Here is a 21,189-nt window from a genome sequence, read left to right as displayed (position 1 = left end):
GCACTGCTGCCAGTGTTCCCCAGCACACAGAGACATGCAGCAACAGCCTCTGAAACATGTTCTTGCTTTTCCCTCCACTTAGTCTAGATCATAGGAAGCCATGTAAATGATGCCTTATTTAATGAAAGGGCAGCTTCTACTGATAAAACATGGAGGTAGAGGAGCAACCTACACAACCTGACTTTATAAGACAAAGTTTGCTTCCACCTCTGCAACTCTAGAGTCTTGCTTATGGTTTACATTAGGTGTGCCAGGATGCAACTTAAGCACCTTTATTTCTGCAGGGGAAGCAGAGCATGGCTCCCCTAGGCTTTCTGCAGCTCCTCTGCCTTCCAGTGCCTCATACTCATCAGGGGAAAGGTAGTGGAATACCAAGGGGCATGCATGAACTGCAGGGATCAGTGATTTCATTTTGCTTGGGTAAGCATAATTTGTGACATTAATGCTTCTGTGCAGGGTCATAGTGGCATGCTTAAGGTATTTCAGTTCTCTGTTAACTGATGGAACAACTGTATATCAACCAAAGAAGCCTTTCTGCCTGCACTGCAACTGCTGCTTAAGGTTATTCTGGTGGTCTGAACAGCTTAGCCAGTTTCTGAGCCTTATGTTTAGGTCTTTTTCCTCATAGCATACTTCAAAAATTAGCGTCACCCAACTAAACTTAAGTCCAAATTCAATTTTAATACAAAATTTTATTATAGTAGTGGAGATAAAAACCATACTTGGCAAAGCTGCCCCAGTGCTATTCCAAAGAGAGAGGTATGGGTTGTAGAAGATTACAGCAAAGGTAGTCATATATGTGCAAGGATCTTTACTCCAGGATACTCTTCACCTCTGTGCTGAGGAAGAGGGGCAGTGCTTGGTCTGGGTTCCTCTGTTGCTCTTTTACAGTAGGATCCCATACTGTGGTCATCTGTTTAATAAACTCATCAGCATGCTTCTTCACTCCACCTCTCTTCCACAAATTGAGAAGTATTTTCTGAGGGAGTACAAGAGTGGACCAATTTGCACGTAAGAAATTGCCTTTCAAAAGCCATGTTCCTTCTGAGGCAGGAACAAGGAGTTCCCCCTGCAGTCACCATTTCTGCCTGCTCTACCGCAATCAGTGTCTCAGTACTTAGAAAGAAATCTGAATGAGGATCAGGATGAGGTTCATCACTGCATGGCCTGAAACATTACTGTTCAGTGGTGCAAAGACCCCCACAAAACACCTTCTGAAGGACTTTGATGTGCTTTAAGGTTAGAGGGCAGATCTGCACTTATGTACAATCACCGTAGAAGATGGTTCATAGCATTATTCTGTATTAGCAAATTGACCGTGTGTATATTTTGTTTCTTGATGAAGGCTGTTTGGTTTCCCTAACACTAATAAAATCTGGTAAATGAGTAAAATTCCTGTGCTCTTGCTTTCAACTATGTGGTTCTCCAAAGGAGAAGTAGGACATGCAAACATTAATAAAACAGCACTCAAACTACAGTCTGTCAAATCCACATCTCTCATTTGTCTGTAGATGATCTTGAAAGATGCTGATGTTCAAACTCTCTAAAATTCAGAATGACAAACATGAATCCATCTTTGGACAGGTTTCTCCTAGCCTATACCGAGCAGTACTGATGCAGACATTGTGCTTAGCTGCTCAATATTACAAAACTACTTTCACAATAAAAAAGACCAGAATCAATTTCTGCATTGCCAGTGCATTAGCACAGTAACTGCCTTGTAAAAGCAGGATGCACATTTTTCTGTGTAACTCGTCTTCAGCTGAAATTGACTGAGATGGTTTGGAATCAGCTCAAAGTCTGCTCCTTGATGCTCTCACCCCTCATATGCCTAAGCTCTCTAGCAGTAAGGAGCTTCAGCAGGAGAGCCTGAGGTAATGCTGAAGTTAACCCATCTTTAAGCAAGCTGATCCCCAGCTGTCCTTCCCAAGTGAACTTACTGAGTGTTCTTTCAGCTGCTCTTTTTCACAAGCCCCAGGATGAACTGCTCTCCCCCCACCATCTCTCTCTAATGCAAACAAAGTTAAGGGGGATGGCTCCAGGTCTGGTTAACGGCTTCTGACTTCTCTTGCAGCTAAAAACCTCTGTGGCTTGGATGCAAGGAGGATCACCTCCAAGTAATTACAACTCAAATCCCTTCTGCCTGTGTTGATCCTCTAGAGATCCCTGCCTGTTGAGCTATAGGCCAGGGTGGACAAAGTGCCTTGGCATACCTGCACCTTGCTAGCAGCTCCTATTCATCACGTTTACCAGGGAGATGTCACATCACCACAAGAAGCACACTGGATGGGGCACAGTGCTGCAGCAAACAGAGTTAATTCAGAGGAAGCACAGCTTTCCCACAAGCCACTCAACAGGCAAGCTGGCTTTATTATTTTTCAACTGTATAAACAGGTAATGTGGGTCTTCTATACATTCCATTAATAGGAAATTCTTTACATTATTAACATAATAAATAACATTTACTCAGCTGTGCAAGTCAGAGTGCAAAATGAATCGCACCACTACCAAAGTAGATAGGTCAAAGCACATACTTCAAGTTAAAAGCAAGATGCCAGGACTGAATGGCATGATTGAGGCACTTACAGTTTAAAAACACTTGTGGTTTATCTTGCTCCTTTACCACCCAAAGCTGTGAATTAGGAGACAGGATATTATCCCCTATCCTATAGCTTTCTCATAAAGTAGGATTGCTGCAGAGAAATACCACTCTTCAGACTTACAAATAATTCAGTCATTAAGCAAAGTAAGTTGGAAAAGTTGTTCTGCTCTTTTTGAGCACTCAAACACCCACTGCCATTAATGCTGACTAATGCAATGTAGCAGGACTAGGAAAGCTCCACAAAACACCTGTAAAAGGCTTTACCCATTTGAGCTGACAAAAGCCCTTAAGACATAAGGCTGCAGCATCATTTTCAAATGAAGCATCTTGAGAAGCCTCCCAATACACAGCTCAACAACAGTGTGAAATCATGCTGGCATTCTACACACCAACCCACATAAATGTGCAGTGCCTGGCACGCTGAATTTGAGGGACTGCTGGAACTGGTAGAGACCAATGGTTAGATTTGGTGGCTGGGTTCCTTAAAAATGGAATGTGTTTTAAGATAGACCATAATACATACAATCAGACTCAGGGATGGAGGATTAAGGGCCCGTATTTCAAAAGTGCACTTAGCATACAGTAGTCTCTTTCACATAGCAAGAATGGCCGCTGCTTTATATCCAGAACATGAGTTTGACTGGGATGGTTCAAGAACGTCTGTAGAACATCAGTAGTCCCAGCTGAGATCATCCTTCTGTAGTGATGTCTGTATGGTCTGCATGTCTCTCAACAACTGAAGGTTTTTCCGACTCTTCTCTCCAGGTTTCACTTTGATGGGACCAGCATTCTTCCCTTTGGTGGTTACTGTAGTTGTTACTTTAACCTCACTAACAGGGAACCTGTTGTCTTTTATTTGTTTAGCAGAAGTCTTTTTGGACTTGCATTCTCTCTTAAGTCTCTCTAGCTGAAAGAGAAGCCCCAAGAAAAACCTTAAGCAGTAACCTTCCTTCAGGCAAATCTTCCAAGCAGCAAAAATACCCCACCACTTACCTCACCCAGATAAGCAAATGGATGCTTCCAAGTCACCCCAAATAGTTATTTTATTTTACAGCATTGCTGTATTTGCATCTTTAGAACTGTTCCCAGCTAGTAGGCTGAACTATTCCATTATCTCTTTAAAAATGGACAAGTTCACTGTGGGGAAACAGCTCCCATTATAAATGTAGAAGAAAAAGTTACATAAGACAAGAAGTTGATTTGTCGCTATTACCATCAAGTGATCAAAAAAAATTTTTTTTTCTACATACATACTAGTGATTTGAGTAAGCCAGTCACTGCCAGAGATGTAGCTTCAAAAAGAACACCAAAACTCTGCTGAGGTGAAGATCTTATATCCACATATGGTACTAGAAACCACAGCAAGTAAGATTCAGCACTTAGCAGCAAGGACTGAGCTGGCATGTGCCTGGAAGAGGAACTGGGCAGTCTAAGGGTGTGGGCACATTCCCCTCTCAAACCACAGAACAGTTGGCTTCTACGGTTCCTCTCTCTTCAGGCAGTGGTCCTCCTCCTAGTTTATAGCACACAGCAATTTTCTCAAGTCCTGCCTCCTAAAACTTTTGCCAATAAGTAGTCTGAAGCTTCAGCAAATGCAGTCTCATTACTACTGGGAACTAGGGTGAGCAAAGTGATGCATCCAACTGAAAACGTCACATGCCTCTTGTGGATGTCAGCAGCAGTGCTCTCAGCACAGATTTTGTGTATAAATTACATGAGTGAATATTGGTTCATGTGAACTGAACCAGATTAAACACATGGCAGGGTTAAGCTCTTTGGAAGAAATTTGCTGAAGTGAATGAAGATTAGAGAAAACAGAGAATCAATAGGTTTTAGAGCTTTGAATAAAGAGACAAAGTTGCTTCAGGCTGAAATGAACATTCTAGGTTTTATAAAAAGCAAATCAAAACTTAAACAGGTCATTTGTTCCAAGGAAAGGAGAACTGTTAAAAGGTTCAGGGGAATGACAGGAGAGTAAAAGGCAATATAAGAACAATTGTGAAAGCTCTTCCCAGGAGAGGAGAAAGAAAGGGCACAAGGGTAACAGGAAGGATACTCCTGCAGAAATACAGGGATACAAAGACAGAGGTAGGCAGAGTGACTTTGGGACATCAAACCTAGAGCTAGGCACTATTTCTCTACAATAGTTACTTCTGCTTTATTCAATTGCTGATAGAGTAGGATATAACATAAAGAAAACTTACGACAAATTCTACACAACCATGAACACAGCTAAAGGTAACTCACCTGCAACCGATGCCTCTGGACTTTGCTGATCTGGTCTGCCTTTGCTTCCATCTTTCTCACCAATGCCTCAAGTTCCCTCTCCAGATCTTCCCTCACTGCAATGGTTGGGGCTTCCTGGACAAGCTTTGACAGCTGCTGGTGATCACTAGCATGGAAATCAAACAGAATCAAGCCTGCATCAGACACCCCTGGCCTCTAGTGCTTGTACACCCAGCTCAGAAATAACACTCTGGGACACCCCAGCATCTCAACAGCCAGCCATGTTCAACGTGCCACAACGAACCAGCAAGAACAGTTCTGATGGTTAGCATTATTACAGTAGCACATCCTGGTGGCAGGCTGCTGCACACTAAGTCTTAACTTCAGTAGCTTCAAACTTCAAATCATGCATTCAAAATAACCTCATAACCCCCTGAGGGTCTGATCTCAGTACTGATTCAGTTACTATTTTGTGTATCTCCATCTACTGCAGTTGTGCAGCAGATGAGCAATTGATGTTAACTAGGACAAGCAAAATGAGTAATAAAGCTGTCAATGCACTATTTGTCCATTACACCAGGGGTTGTTACCACACATTTTCTCTACCCCTTATGAAGTCAGTACTGCTGCATATAAGTACAGGTTTGGAATCCACAGTGTTCATGAGACTCTCTCTTTAACTGCAATGAGAAAAGACAGCCTCCACAGCCAGCAAAGCAAAGAGATTATATGCTAGATACTTCCCAGAACTAACTCCTTTTTCAGGCAAAACTTTCCAATTTCACATCAAAAGGCAAAATCATAAAGCATCTATGTTCATAATCTGTAACAGAGAAGAGGCCAAACTCACAAACTCATCTGCCCAAATTCATCTTGTAAAGTCAGCAGCACTTCAGAGAGCTCTTCGTGTGATGATGAAGATTCTTTTGGCAAGGATGACTTCCTGCTTTTGCGGGTAGGATGACCAGCGCTGGCGGGTTTTGCTAGTAGATTATCATTTACCACACGACTGTTACACAAAGCTTTTGTGTGTTGTTTCATCAGGTGTAGGACATGCTGCACATTGGCACCAACTGAATGACTGGGACTGGTAGACTGGAAGTAAAAGTAAAAGACTTCTTATAAACGGCACTGCCACCAACCTACCTGATAACATGGAGAACATTTGAAAAACTGTAACTTTTCATTTGCTGCCAGGAACGTATTTTTTTGTTTGAATGACTGTGCACTAGACCAGTAGCATAGCAAGGAGCTGTTTTGGGAAATGCCAGTTCAGCAAGCTGCTGATAGTCAACAACCCTTTTGAAGACAAATTGGAAGAAAGACAATTAAATGACCTGACCGCTGGGTGTCAGGAGTGCACAAAGCCAAAGCCGCTTAAAGGCACTGCAGCTACCAAGCATTAACCTTTGGAAGTGAGCAGCTCACCTTCCCAGCTACAAAGGGTACATCACCCAGGCACAGTCTGTAATGGGGCTGCGTAGTGAAATGGCTTGTAACAGAGCATTTCTGGAAGGAAAGAAGAGAAAAAAGTTTATCAAAGGTGACACAACAGGAAACCCATTTTCCCTTTGCTTTCTAATACAAGAGGCAGCCTACCTTCCTGACTGCATTCACACAATCTTATTTAACTCCTCAGTAAATGCCCTTCTCTTTCCCCCATGTTACCTTCTCTGGCTGCTTAGTTTTCTTCCTGGGTTTCCTTCCTTTAGGAGAAAGCAATGGTGATGCTGCTTGAATCAGTAGTCTGTTGGTTTCAAGGCCTGTCTGAAGCTTTAATTGAAGGGAAAAAGCAAAATTACTGGAATTATATTAGTTTACTTTGCCTCTGATTATCTATTAAGAATGGCAAAGCAAGAATTTTAAAAATACAGGAGCTCTGCAAGCAAAGGCTGCCACTCACTAGTAGTTGCTGCAAAATAAATTTCAGTGAAAAAATAGAAATGGTTAAAAAGTGGATGGAAGGGAAGAGTTAATTGCAGTGCATATCAGTACAAAGGAAATTTCCTGGTAGTTACCTCAGCTGCTTTTTCCTGAACAAGTTTCCTCGCATGTTCTTCCTCCTGAAGCTTCTGTTCCAGCTCTTTCATTTTTTTCTAGGCAAAGTTGAATAAAAATAATAGCATCACTAATGACACAATTCCTTTTTTTTCCTGAAGCCTACAATACTATGAGCTTGAGCAAAAGTGTATCAACTTACAGCTGAGTGAAGACTTCAGCATTAGAATGACTGCTGATGTTTTGTCTATAAATCCAACCATCAAGTGCTCATGCTTAAAATTTAACTGACTTTTCTCTTTTTACTTCTGCACTTGGCATCTGAATTTAAGTGGAAGCCTACAAGAGCAATACATGTCCGTCTCTCTCTTTGGTTTCAAAAAAAACCCCTAGAAAGTAAGTTTATTTGTGTGCAGTATCATGAAAGATTTTGTACTACAAAAGGACTTACGAAGGTGCACCATGTATCCTTCTAAGCTGAGAGAAGACTTGCTTTATTTAGACCACTAACAGTGTTTTTGCTAATATCTGTAACTTAAACTCTTAGAAGAGAGGAATTTTTGAACATAAATCAATGTTCCTAATAAACAAGGGAGAGAAAGGTGTGTATGGTGCCTCTGAGAAATCTTTAAGCAAAACTGAAGTGATTCAATCTTTTTGTGGTAAAAATATGTAAGAAGTCCTTTGAAAACCCTTCTCAAAGAAAAGAGTTAAGGAGAAAGGCATGTATTTCTTTGTAAGCCCTCCAAAAAGATGAAAACCTTGTTTAAGCAGGACTTGCTTAATCTTCCAATGAGAAAATTATCAAATAACTTTCTGATTTTACACAGCAGAGTGAAAGAGTGATCCAGACCCCCAGGACACAAAACAATTGCCTTTCTCTTCCCCCAAAAACTAATTATTCACAGTGCCACTAATCAAACTTAGGCCAGTAAAGCACAGCACTCAAAGTAACAGCTTTATTTGTACACTTCTGTTTGCTTATAAACCCACTACACTGAGATTGTAAATAATTTTGCTTTACTTAAGCATTAACTGCAAGATTAATGTAAGCAGCTGCTACACGAAGGTGTTAAATGGCAAAATGCTGAATCAACACTGAAGACAAAGGTATACTATGCAAAGGAACCAACTTTTCCTGTTGAATGAAAGAGCTCCTTTGACTATTTTATTTCTTTCCCCAGTCAAATCAGATATATTCCAGGTAAGTGAAAATAATCTTCTGCCCTTCACAGAATGTAGCACAATTCTTGATTTCCATGTGGCCAGTCTCACAAAGACCTTTGTTAATCTGTCAAGTGTGATAGAATTTTGAACATGGAAATACTGAAGCAAATCTTCCATTTGACCTGCAGACTGACATGAAGCTGGGACAAAGCTATTACACTGACATGAAGGAGCATTCACTTGGCCACCCGTTTAGCTGCAGTGTGCAGCTCAAACTGCACAGTGAGAGTGCATCTTTCTGTGTCATCTGTGACAGACCCTGCTAGAAATTAACTATCCAGGTTATATTCTCAAAAGAAACTTTTGTTCTTGCTTTTAGAGAAGAAGTGTTACACAGATTACGGGCTCATCACTGAGAGAGAGAGAGGCAGCTAACAGCTAATGCAGATGCTCCCCAGCCACACTGCCTGTCATGTAAGCTACCATAGAATAGAAAAGTGCACTGCAGGCCAGCATTGGGCTACCTAAACCACTCTGCTCAGTCACTAATACCTGCTCCTGCCCTCCCCTCCCCACCCCCCCCAAAAAAAAAAAACCAATGAAAAAACTACAAGTATTTTTAAGTCCATTCTATTTTTGCCTCTTTTCTAGGGAAAATCAAGTTTCATGCAATCATCTCACTCAGACAATCATATCATCATAGAATGGGAAGAGTGGGACCTTTAAAGGTCATCTAGTCCAAACACCCTGCAGTCAGCAGGGTCATCTTCAACTCAATCAGGTTGCTCTGAGCCAGGCCCAACCTGACCTTGAACGTGAACGTTCCCAGGGATGGGGCACCTACCACCTCTCTGAGCAACCTGTGCCCATGTGCCATCACCCTCACTGTTAAGAATGTCTTCCCTGTACCTAGTCTTCTAGTTTAAAACCATTACCCCTCATCCTGTCACAATAGGCCCTGCCCTACCTTTCTTATAATCCTTCCTTAAGCATTGAATGATCACAACAAGGTCTCCCCAGAGCCTTGTCTTCCCCAGGCTCAAGAACTCCAACTCCCTCAGCATTTCTTCATAGAAGTGTTCCACCCCCCCGATCATTTTTTGTAGTCCTTCTCTGGATCTGCTCTAACAAATCCATGTCCTTCCTGTGCTGAAGACTCCAGAGATGGAAACTACTGTAGGGGGGTATCACCAGAGTGGAGTAGAGAGACAGAATCCTCTGCCCTTGACCTACTGGTTGGCTTTCTCTGCTGCAAGCACACATTTTCGGCTCACGTCCAACTTTTCATCCACCAGTACCCGCAAGCCCTTCTCCACAGGGCTTCTCTAAATCCATTCATCCCCCTGCCTGTACTGATACTGGGACTTGCCCTGACAGAGGTACAGTACACTGTAACTGACCTGTTGAACCTCATGAGGTTCACATGGGCCCACTTCTCAAGCCTGTCCATGTCCTTCTGGATTGCATTTCATCCCTCAAACAACATTAACCAAAGACAACAGAAAGATATGAGACCTCAAAGATACAGAACACCAAGATTTCCTAAAAACTGACTGCTGGAAGAATCATCCAATTTAGATCCACCAGAGAGGAAAGGTCTCCAGTGGGAAGAAGGTTTTACCTCTGTGCTTGTCTACCTTGCAAATTAGTGCCTGCCTGACAGCCAAGCACTCAGTATGTACGCAGCTGGAATAAGGCAGGTGCTGCCTCTCACCACCTGTCAATTAGAATAAAATCTAGAGGTGTAGGTAGTACAAAGCCACAACAGTCTGTGAGGATTCATTACCTCTGATGTTGATGGAATGGTGAGGTTTTATGAAATCTCATTGTTAGCATTAAGAAAAGATTACTACCAACTACAGTTCTTCAAAAGGTGCCATCTATGCTTGCATTCAAACTCTTGCCATGTGCTCACAGACAAGACTGGAGCCCAAACTGCACATTTAGGGTAGACTTCATGTCCTAACTCCATCCTTAGACAGAGATCTTCAGACCCTCTCAGTCAGCTATCCAGAGCCTGCACTCCAGGCTATGGGTAGACTATGGTTGCAATAAACATACACCTGAAAATGCTTTTGAGGCAAGTACTCCAACTAAGAGCATGTCACATGAATGACAGTCTCAGCATTTCCTTTGTCAGATTGCTTGAAGGTGGTATTTATAGGGTCAGGTACTGGCTCTGCAGAGAGTAAATGCTCTCAGAGAGATCCACGCATAACTTGTGCTCCAACAGTGCCTGAAATCAGGGACAGTTAAACCATGAACACTAATGAGTAAGCAAGCTCACCACTTCCCATCCATTGTCTTCCTGTATGGCCTGCCCTAGATGATCCAGTGGGGTTGGACTTGATCCCTGGAGGTCCATTCCATCCTCTAACATTCTGTGATTTCAGCACACCATGTAGACAAGTAGTCTCTCATCTATTTCTTGATTCAAATTAAATTTGCAAGTGTTCCTGTGGACTTGCCACAACTAAAACAGGTACTAAAGAAGTAACAGATGTAACCATTTTGAGCAAAGCCTGCAGTCACCCTTCCAGGATTGTAAGATAACACGAAGACCACAGATGCTCACAGAGAAACAGAGCCTGCAAGAGCAGAGGCAGGTAGACCTGTCGATCAGAAAATAGCTCATGACTGCAAAACTATCAGAGACAGTGACCTTTAGTGAGAGCTAAATTTAGATTTCTCTCAGTGCCTAGAATCAGTTTGAAGTTTGACACTAATTCCACTGAAACAGATCTAACTGTGACAGCTGCCAATTCCTACAGGTATCGAAGAATCAAAGATGTTTAGTTTACTCCAGGGAAAATACAAAACAAAGCAAAACCCAAACAAACAAAAACACAACAAAAAAACCCCAAAACCACACACACAACAACAACAAAAAAACATTACCAACAACCAAAAAAACCCCAAACAAATGAAAAACAAAACCAAAACCCACCAAATGAACAAAAAACCCTACCCCAGACTCTTAGACTGAAATTATGTCCACCAACCAGGCACAAAAAGACAACTAACCCAGCCCCACCAGACTCCAGCTGCTCCCAGTGAAGCCTGGTAAGAGCCCCTGAGAAGGGAACTCCTGTTGTTGAATCAGTTATTTCAGCTCTGACCCTGGAGGAACCTACTGCAACTTTCAGTGCACAAGGCCCAGGAGACTTTCTTCTCACTTTGGAAAAGCCTGGCCCAGGATGCAGGCACTTCCACTCCATAAACACAGCTTACCAAAACGAGGTGTCAAGATCTTAAACAACTGCCCTGGGCCAAGGACTCCCCAAGAACAGGTATAGTGCAGCAGACCAACTAACTATAGATTTACTATCAAACATCTCCTTATGCACTCCTGGAAAACCACCACCTTCTTCAGCATCTGGTAAGGGCTGGTGTGCAGGGTGGCAAGCCTGCAACTGGTTAGAGTCCAGAGCTGTGCTCCATGCCATAATCCAACCCCATACTCTCTGCTCCTTTTGGATGGAGGAAATTTGTGGGTGAAAGCCTCTCCCTCATTAAGCCCTCTCTATTTTACATGCTTGGGACTCTCACAGTTTCTCTACAGCAAGCAGAAAGAGACAGAATAGGGACCAGGTTGCAGAAGCCAATACCACAGCCAAAAACATGACCAAACATGGTCCTGCTGAACTTTTAAAAGCTACAGATTCAAAATGAATCCTGGACAGATGGATTGGTTCAAACCCACTGACAGACAGCTCTAGAGACCTAGCAATGTCAGGCTCCAGAATTCTGCAAGCAAAATATTAATAATAATAATTGCATTTGTTAAGGAGGAGTGTAAGTGGCTAAAAACACACCAAGCCCACACAAGTCACATCACGTCTGGGTCATAACAGAATGTAACTGTCAGCATTCAGTAGCAGAAGTTGAGAGCTCAGGATGCCAACAATTCTATGTGCCTAGGTTCCAACTAAGCACAAAAAACCACAACAAATACTGTCAGGGGCTGAACAAAGCTCCCAACACTTGTGTGCAATGACTTGGACATGTAGACTTTCAGCAATAACTTCAAGTTTTACAGCACTTCAGCTTTAGTAAGATGTTTAGTTGCTGTCTTTCTCTACATCACAAAGTTTTGCTCAGCTCTGTAACTGACATATAGCTATAAAGTGCCAATTACAATAAACATCTGACAGAGTATCCAACACAAATGACAGACCTCTGCTATGGACTGCATCGTGGTAAGTCTGCTGTACTCTTTTTCCAGCATGTCCAGCTTTTCCAGTTTCGACTGAACATGTGAGTGATCAAGAAGTCGATCTCTCTCCAATGAACCCTTGAAAGAAGTAAAAAGAAAAACCATTATAAGCACAAGCCCAGACCCCCAGACCATCTATAGTAATCCTTGTGTTTGCAGCACAGAAGAGGCCCATAAACAAACCAAAGAACTGTTAGTTCCTCTGTGAAATTTTAGACAGTGCTACAATGAGGGAGCAAGTCTGCCACTGGTCCACCACTCCTGGGAACCTCATACTCAACCAGATTCAGCTGAGAGAGAATTCTATGGAGAGTCTCCCTCCAAAACCAATGTGATAAAACCCCCTTATTAGTCAGCTATCAGGTAGCTTTCTTATGTTTGGGTTTGTTTTTCTTCAGTAACTATTTAATAGACTGAAATAGAATGACCATAGAGACCAATGAATAGGGAGTTCTAGGTGATCCATACACCTACAATACAAAATTCAGGCTCATTTTAGATAAAAGGCAAATCTTACAAGTCACTGATGGTGAGAAACAGAAATTTGACTGTCTTCTACAGAATCAATATTTCAGCCTCAATTTAGTAAAAGCAATACTAGTAAAGAGAACAAACATAGAAGGGAGATTTTTTCCAGTGGCAGTGAGTGATAAGGACAAGCTACTGCAGTAAGCCAATCACACAGAAGCAAAGTACTCTTACAAATATCAGAGCCTAATATTGCCTCAGAGATAGGTTCACAAAGGCAGAAAAATGTAAGTACATAATTTTTAAAGAAATTTAAGTACAGAAATTATCCACACCTAAGTATATAAAGACCTGCTGAAGCAGACATCCACAGTTAGCAATTAAACTTACAGCAACTGCAAAAAGTCATGACATAGTTCACAATTTTTATAATTTAACCCTGAGAGAATCTTGAGAGCACACCTGCTTCTCCAAGAGATGTGACTTCTCATTTTCTGCATGCTGGATCATTTTTCTCATGTAGTCCAGCTGTTTCTCTAAAAGGCTGCACCGAGACTCAGCAGCTGCTAGCTGAGAAGCCAGTTCTGGAGGTAACAGAAGGCAGAAAAGTGAAATCATGCATCACGTTCCTGGGATTTTTATGTTTTTGTGACAGATCCAAAAGAAACAAGAAAAGCACCATCTAAAGAAACTCACAGATTAAGCCTAATGAACTGCTGTATGCATGCAAATCCCTAAAAGCATGCTTTTAAAATTACTTCTTTGTAACTTCATGTCACTGAAGTGAAAAGTGTTGAACCAAGTAAATTAAAGTAACTTTATGTGCTGATAAAAAAAACGAGTTTCATCCCTATCAATATTCTATAGTATCTATATAAGTTTGCAAGCAACCTTGATTTTTCTTGGACACTTCAGTCTTGATGCGCTCTTTGTGTTGCATTTGTTCACTCAGCACTTTTTTGTAGTCTGCTGTTTCCTTGCTGAGGTGTTTTACATTCTCCTCTGCCTGAAGCCGTTCCAACTCCAGTCGATGAATTTTTTCCTGGAGATTCTTCAGAGCAGAAAATATTGCTGTAATTGAACAAGTACCTTCTGTTAGATGTCATTAAATCACCACTTCAAGATAATATTGAACTCGAAACGTTTTTCTAAAAGCATTTTATTCAAGAAAGTCAGGGTGTTCTTTCCCAGCAGCCAAGACTCCTTCCAGGAATTAAGACCTGCTTCTCTTTAAACCAAAACTGATTCTAAAACTAGTCTCAAAGAGGTGCCCTTGGTGCACACTTTCATCTGAAACATTTGGAAAGATACATCCACTTCCCAGAACAAGGCATTCTGTAGACTCAGTAGACACCCTCTGACTCTATCAAAAGGAAATGCAATGCCACAGCTACATAGTTAAAACAGTGGCAGTTCTCTGTGTATATTATTCCTCTAGGAGCACAACAAATACACAAATACAACCTTCCAATAAACAGTCACAGCCCAGAATAAAGCTATACAAGTGTTTAGTGGCAACTTTTTTTGTTCTCTTGTTTTTGCATAGAATGTTAAGGGTTGGAAGGGACCTCTAAAGATCATCCAGTCCAACCCCCTTAGCAGGATCACCTATACCAGGTCACGCAGGAATGCATCCAGGCAGGTCTTGAATATCTCCAGAGAGGGAGACTCCACAATACCCCTGGACAGCCTGTTCCAGCATTCTGTCACCCTCACAGTGAAAAAAATTTTCCTGATGTCTACATAGAACTTCCTGTGCCCCTCATGCTCCTCCCCAGACAGGCATCTCCTTTGTACTGAACAACTTTTCCTCTTTCTGTTCCACTCCCTGCTTTAGTAATTGCTCAACAAAACCCCCTATTCATCACCACAAAAAGAAAAGCAGCCCTAAGAGAACTCATGTCACCTTGCAATTAGACCATCTGCTGATAATCTGACGTACTATGCATGCCTCTAAACTGCATTGTTGAATTCTGCAAAGGGAACCGTAAGCCCTTCCCCCTCTACCCTTGTGTTAAAATAAAACACAGGCACATCTGTACAGACAGCTCATATAGCAGACTCATCTGCAAGGTCACATTAGCCCACTCTTCTGAGTGAGAAAGAATGCATCTTTACTAGAGAATGCATGAGCACAGGAAAAGTCAGGACTGTGTATTTCAGCATCAGATTACTACCAAAAGAAAGGAATAATAATTATCAAAATTAGCTCCCCAGCACAAAAACATAACCTTGGAATGCAGAACAGCATATTAGAGTATGGCACCACTAAAAACTACCTGCTTTAAGGCACATGTTAAGTATATAAGTAGGTGACAGCAGTCACAGTTAAGAGGAAAGAGGTAACTTGGCCCTGTTTGCAAGATCAGGTATCACCCCTCTTCTCGTTTTATATTATTGTTATCAGGATTAAGTTGAAATGCACATAGCTAAAACTATACACAGCTTTGTTACTGTGGTTAATACCTTAGAGCTGAACTCAAAATTTCTCTGTTTACAGTACTAACAATACAGTAATGAAGCAAATTCAAGCAATAAATAAAGGTGAAGCCCAAATGGTTGCCCAAACATCATTCAGCCATCCTTCTTTTAGAATATTAAACCAAACTATGTATGTTGAGAGAAACAACACAAAGAAATGCAAACCAAAACAAGCTGAATTTACTATACTCAAGACTTTTCATTGATTTTTTTTTTTAATTAGGTATTGGAAAAAGCAATAAGGACCCTCAAGAACAATTAAATCAATTCTACCATCCGCAGTTAATTCCCATACCCTTAAATTTATGAAAATAAATACTCTAGAAGACTTCTGCATTTTTGAAAGAGAGTAAGAGATTGGATCATCTGCCTGTTGGATTTATTTTCACTATGTACTCATATTTAATTAAACATTTTTTGAAAATAAAGACATTTATTTCAAAGTTGGCAGACTCCCTGCTTGAAAAAGTTGGCAAGTAAAAACCCGGAAGCTGAAAATTTATCACTAATGCAACACAATCTACAAAACCACTCCTGCATCAGAAGAGTCTTCATGAGGAAGCTCTTCCCTGCACAGCAGGCAGCTCTGGAGAATACCTCATTGCATGACAAGCCAATCCACTAGAATAACAGAAAACTAATCAAGAGTATTTTTGTTCATGTCAGGCAAGATCAATCTGTTTATCTGGAGAGGAACACCAGGACCAGAATGGCAAAGGAGGGAGAAGGAAAAGCCTAGAAACAAGGGAAAATGGGAGCAAATTCTCTCTCTTCTTTGGTGTGGTGAGCTCTCAGTTCAGCACTATACTGAACTCCTCTTTGCACCCTTTAAGTCTTCACTGATATGATAAATATTCTCTCCACACCCTTGTCCATGCGAGGTATTCTTTTTTTAACAGATCCAAACCTCTTCCTTTCCTACAAACCATTCTGGGGACTAAAGGCTCCTTCTTTCAAATTCAGCTGTGAACTCAGAATAGAAAAGAGCAAGGAGGACCAAAGAAGGGAAAAAGAAAACACATGAGGACAATTCCATAACATACTCAGCCAGCTTTACAGCTCTCTACTACTGCAAAGGAGCACCATTCTCCAGCTGCAAGATGATGTTTTTCATCAGGTTTTCTTCACAAAGAGAAGTGTAAAGGACCCACAGAACAGCTGACCTGTACATACGGGAAAGTGATAAAAGGACAAAAAGACTGCAGCCTTTGTAGATGCGGACATACACTATTTCTCCACAACTGGGAAACAGGTAAGAAGGCAACTTTGCTGAACTATTACCTCTGCTGTTGCTTTCAGGATATGGAATGACTGGTTTCTGTGGGGAGCGCAGCAAATCCGCATTAATAAATGGCTTGTGCTTTGGATACTCTATATATGAAGTCGCAGAGAGTTCATCTGCGGCTGACGCAGAGTTATGAGTTTTCGGCAGATCATCCTGAAAACAAAACAAAGTTGTTATTCAGCACATTTATTTCTCTGTCACAACAACAACAAAAACATTAGAATCCAATTAAATGATTTGTAGAAGTATTGCTGCAGGAAACTGTAATACCTCAAAAGCTGCATTTCCTTCCTTACAGCCTTATGCTGTACCATTTTTACACCCAATTCTCCTCCACTAAAAACAGTACCAGGAAGAAAGTATCTTTTCCATACTAGTTTCTAATTTCTATTTTTGCTTTCTACTCACACTGTGTCTTGCTTACTGTGAGAAGGTAACACACAATTGGTTGGAAAATAGCCAACCCCTTAACTACTGATTATACTTACTGCACACAAGACACTGTACTAAGGTGGTCAAACCTGATAAAGCACATGCAGAACCACAGTTCTACATCCACTCATCTAACACAACAGGGCAGGGGACATGCTCTCTCCTCACCTCAACCTCCCAGCTGCATAGTCCCAACCCCCTTGTTTCCACTGACTTCAAGTTGTCTTTCCTACCCTTCCATGAATAGACTGAACCTCTTCAACAGTCACATCTAAGTGGACTTCATGCTACACCTGATCAGTGGTACCAGCACAAGGAAAGCAGCAGCAGACCACAGCCAGGAAGGTACCACTCTGCCTCTGAGCAATCTTATGTTCCATGTCACAAACAACAACTTCTAAATAAGCCAAATGAAAAAATTGAGAAATTTTATGAAACAGTATCAAGAAAATCCCCATCACAAATCCTAGGCCACATTTGCTGACTAGATCATCTCCCCTCATTCTGGGTTCTCCCTATAGTCTTTCCTTCCTTAAGTCACACTAAAGCCTTATAATAGTAAAGGAAGAAGCTTAGCAGTCTCACCAGTAGCTAAGGGCACCAGCATTATATAATGGTAGCAAGCTGAGTACATTTAACCTTCAGAGGTCTGAAGACATTACCTTCCCAAATACATTGCTGCTACCCTTGTGTATCACCTGCCCACCCAAGTATGAAAAAGGACACATCAAAAACACAGGGCAGTGATACTGTGACACACCAGTAGCATGCAGGGACACCCTGAAGCACCCCAAGACTAAACTCAGTGGAAAAAGCCAACTGTATCCTGGGTTGCATCAAGAGAGGTGTGGCCAGCAGGTCGAGAGAGATGATTCTCCTCCTTGACACCTTGAGACCTGGAGTATTGTGTCCAGTTCTGGACCTCTATTACAAGATATGGACGTGCTGGAACACAGCCAGAGAAGGGCCACGAGGATGATCAGAGGACTGGAGCACCTCTCCTATGAGGACAGGCTGAGAGAGTTGGGGTGGTTCAGTTTGGAAAAGAGAAGGCTCTGAGGAGACCTTATTGTAGCCTTCTGATATCTGAAGGGGGCCTACAAGAAAGCTGGGGAGGGGGGATTTTTTTAGGATGTCAGGTAGTGACAGGACTAGGGGGAATGGATCCAAGCTAGAGGAGGGTAGATTCAGATTAGATGTTAGGAAGAAGTTCTTCACCGTGAGGGTGGTGAGACACTGGAACAGGTTGCCCTGGGAGGTGGTGCAAGCCCCATCCCTGGATGTTTTAATGCCAGGCTGGATGTGGCTCTGAGCAACCTGATCTAGTGGAAGGTGTCCCTGCCCATGGCAGGGGGGCTGGAACTAGATGGTCCTTGAGGTCCTTTCCAACCCTGACAATTCTGAGAGAAAGAAAAAGGCAAAACCAAAACATATGCTCATATGCAAATTTTAAATTTTAAAATAAGAATCCACAGCTTGGAAGAGGTGCCACCTTCAGACCATGTAACTTGGGTAGATGGTAAAAATGATCCACCATAACATTGTTTCTTCTCTGTTGTAGCAAAGACATATGGCACATCATGGAAAACTTCCCGGAAGGCTATTAATCTCAGCACTATACCAAATGTTTTCAGTAAAGGAAAAAAAAATCTCTATGTTTTTTTCACCATTCAGATTTTGGCTAGATCTCTGGACAGTAAAAATAATACTAACAGAAAAATGCAGAAAATTTCTTAAGCAGGAAAGAAGCATAAAGGCACCAGGTCAGCACCTTTGGTACTAGGGAAAAGGGACTAAATTACAGTGGTGTATTTCAAGTTCTTATATGGGTGCTCAGAAGACAGAATTGGAAAAAAAAATGCTTGGTAATGCTCTAAATAGGAAAAGAATATGTAGGAAATAAAAAAAAATAAAATCAAACAACAGGTATTGATAATATATCCAAGTATCCAGTCATTAAAACTTCCAAAATAGCCATTCTGGGGGGAAAAATCTCAATTAGCATCCTGCCCTCATCCCTCAGTACTGCATTACTGGGTGTGGGGAAAGAAGAACAGTTCCTATCACCCAGAGGTCAACATAAGTGCCATCTGTGCCTCCTGATACAGACTGAGCCAAGAGTACTCTAAATTTAAGTAACACCTTTAGCTAAAAGCTGACACTAAGAAGTTTACAGCCAAGCCATTACATTAAATTAGGGGGGGAGGGGGGGGGGGGGGATTTAAATGTTGGAACAATACAGTATTTTTTGTTATGTTTCTCCTGTTACATTTCTGTAGCGTGCCAGATGTATTAAAAGCAACTCTTTCCAAAGTTCAGGAAATGTATAAAGTTCACTTTTTTTCCCCCCAAGGCATAGAAAGCATTCAGTGAGCAGTTGTTTTTCATAAAAGTTTTGATTTACCAACTACATTAATTAATCAGGCTACATTCATCTACATAAGACTAAAACTAATTTTCTGATACACTTCTCTGAATGCTAGAAAAAAATGGCAGTAAAAAAGGACAAAGGACTCGAATTACTTTGTCACCACTCTTGCTGGTACAGGTGTAAATGTGGGGACCACGCTGCAGGGGAGAAACACAACAAAGAGCACCAAGCTAGGCGCTCACCATGCAGCTACTGAAATCCCAAACCATGAACCCTCACGATAAACGTCTCCCACTCCATAACGCTGCATTGTTTTCACCATCTCTACTTCTCCAACATGCATAAGACACATCTACTCCCCCCTCTTTCTCCCCCCCCCCCAAAAAAAAAAAAAACAACAAACAAAAAAGCGCAAAAAACCCCATCTAAAAAGCCAAGTGACTTCAGTGAGCTAGAATAAGAAGCAGCCCAACCGGAAGGTTCTGTTTCAGGCGACAATCTGGTGGAAGCAAGCAGCCTCCAGCAGCGCCGACTGTGCGTACTCCGGCACAGCAGCCTCCATTTCTTCGTCACCTGTCACCAGCTTCTCTCCACTCAGCACCTTGACCAGAACACGAGTGAGGGCATTCCAGTCCCCTGGAAGCAACCACCTACACACTGCCTCCAGATCCGCCAGGTGCTCACACACACACGATACACATATATACTAAAGTTAAACCTCAGTTTACGGCAACATTTTCAGCTTAAAAATGGAAACAACCAAAGGCTAAATCCCATTACGAGCTCCCCAATGGGAAGCAACGGCTTGCTGTGCTAGCTTAACTGACCCTTTAGTTTCACAATCAAACGTTTAATGGAGCCTCATATGGCTTTAGAAAAGGCCATTTCAAAGTCATGACCCTACGTTATTTCCAAAAATAAACGGAATTACAAGTTTTTATTCCCATTCGCTTACAAATATGTTCTCCAGACACTGGCACGAGGACAGCAAAAGAGCCAGTTTAAACAGCAATGCCCTCTCTTCTGTACCTTATGACGGCATTTAACGCGCATATTGTATTTATAACAAATATATAACAACAAATTTATAACAAAAGACAAGACAGAGTTCACGGTCCGCGTTGCTGCCAGCACGCCGGCTGTGGGCAGGCTGCCAGCTCTACGCTGCCTGGCCGCTGCCCCCGGAGCCTGCCGCGGCCTCGCTCTCGCCCAATACCCGGCGGCCGGAGTGCCCACCCTTCCCCGCCCCGCACCTTCCATGCAGCTGCCGGCAGGCCGAGGCGCGGCCGAAAGGGTCCCGCTGCGCAGCCCCGTACAGCTACAGAGATTCTACCGGCCCGCCTGCGCAGCGCCGTACAGCTACAGAGATTCTACCGGCCCGCCTACGCAGTGCCGTACACCTGCAGAAGTTCCACCGACCCTTATGCCCCAGGTTAACCGCAAACGAGCCCCCTGCAGCCGCGAGCCGCCATCCTCTCAGAACCAGCCACCAAGTCTCACCGTGCATTGATGGTTGCAAGCCGCCGCCATGTCGGCTGGGGCTCCCCGCGCTAGTGCATTTCCCTTTAAGGCCTGACAGCCCTGCGGCCGGGACGCCTTTCGCGCCGATCAGTTCCCACTTGACTGACACCCCGGCTTGCCAATGGAAAGGAAGCAACGAGCGGTCAGCCCCACCCCTGAAGGACTATAAAAGTGAGTCTAAAACTCAGATTTGAGTGCCATGTAAGCTACCCAATAAAATTACAAAAAGGGCCCCTCTTAGCCAATCGAAAGGGAGATGTCAACATAGGCGGAAAGGCCTCCTGCAGCCAATCGCTTGCGCAGGGAGGAGCGAGCGGCCACAGGATTCGTGTGTGGCGCACAGGGCCTACCGCACACGCGCGGAGAGCAGGCGGCGGAAGAGGATGGTCTTTGTCAAAGTGAGCGTCCGCACTGCAACCAGT

General features: G+C 42.6%; 1 protein-coding gene across 1 annotated transcript; it reads right to left on the bottom strand.

Annotated features, from left to right (window-relative positions):
* Positions 1-2,989: 2,989 nt before the first annotated feature.
* On the bottom strand, positions 2,990-20,779 carry CEP57 (centrosomal protein 57). Its single transcript, XM_054385657.1, has 11 exons — positions 20,747-20,779; positions 16,440-16,596; positions 13,569-13,748; positions 13,140-13,261; positions 12,171-12,287; positions 6,847-6,924; positions 6,497-6,601; positions 6,257-6,337; positions 5,679-5,923; positions 4,850-4,994; positions 2,990-3,509 (listed from the first exon to the last, which is right to left on the bottom strand). The coding sequence occupies exons 1-11, from the start codon at positions 20,774-20,776 to the stop codon at positions 3,273-3,275; spliced, it is 1,497 nt and encodes a 498-aa protein (XP_054241632.1). The 5' UTR covers positions 20,777-20,779; the 3' UTR covers positions 2,990-3,272.
* Positions 20,780-21,189: the final 410 nt, after the last annotated feature.

Source organism: Indicator indicator, chromosome 1, assembly GCF_027791375.1.
Source record: "Indicator indicator isolate 239-I01 chromosome 1, UM_Iind_1.1, whole genome shotgun sequence".
NCBI lineage: Eukaryota > Metazoa > Chordata > Aves > Piciformes > Indicatoridae > Indicator > Indicator indicator.
The sequence above is the reverse complement of the archived record's forward strand: the minus strand, read 5'-3'. Positions and strand labels throughout refer to the sequence as shown.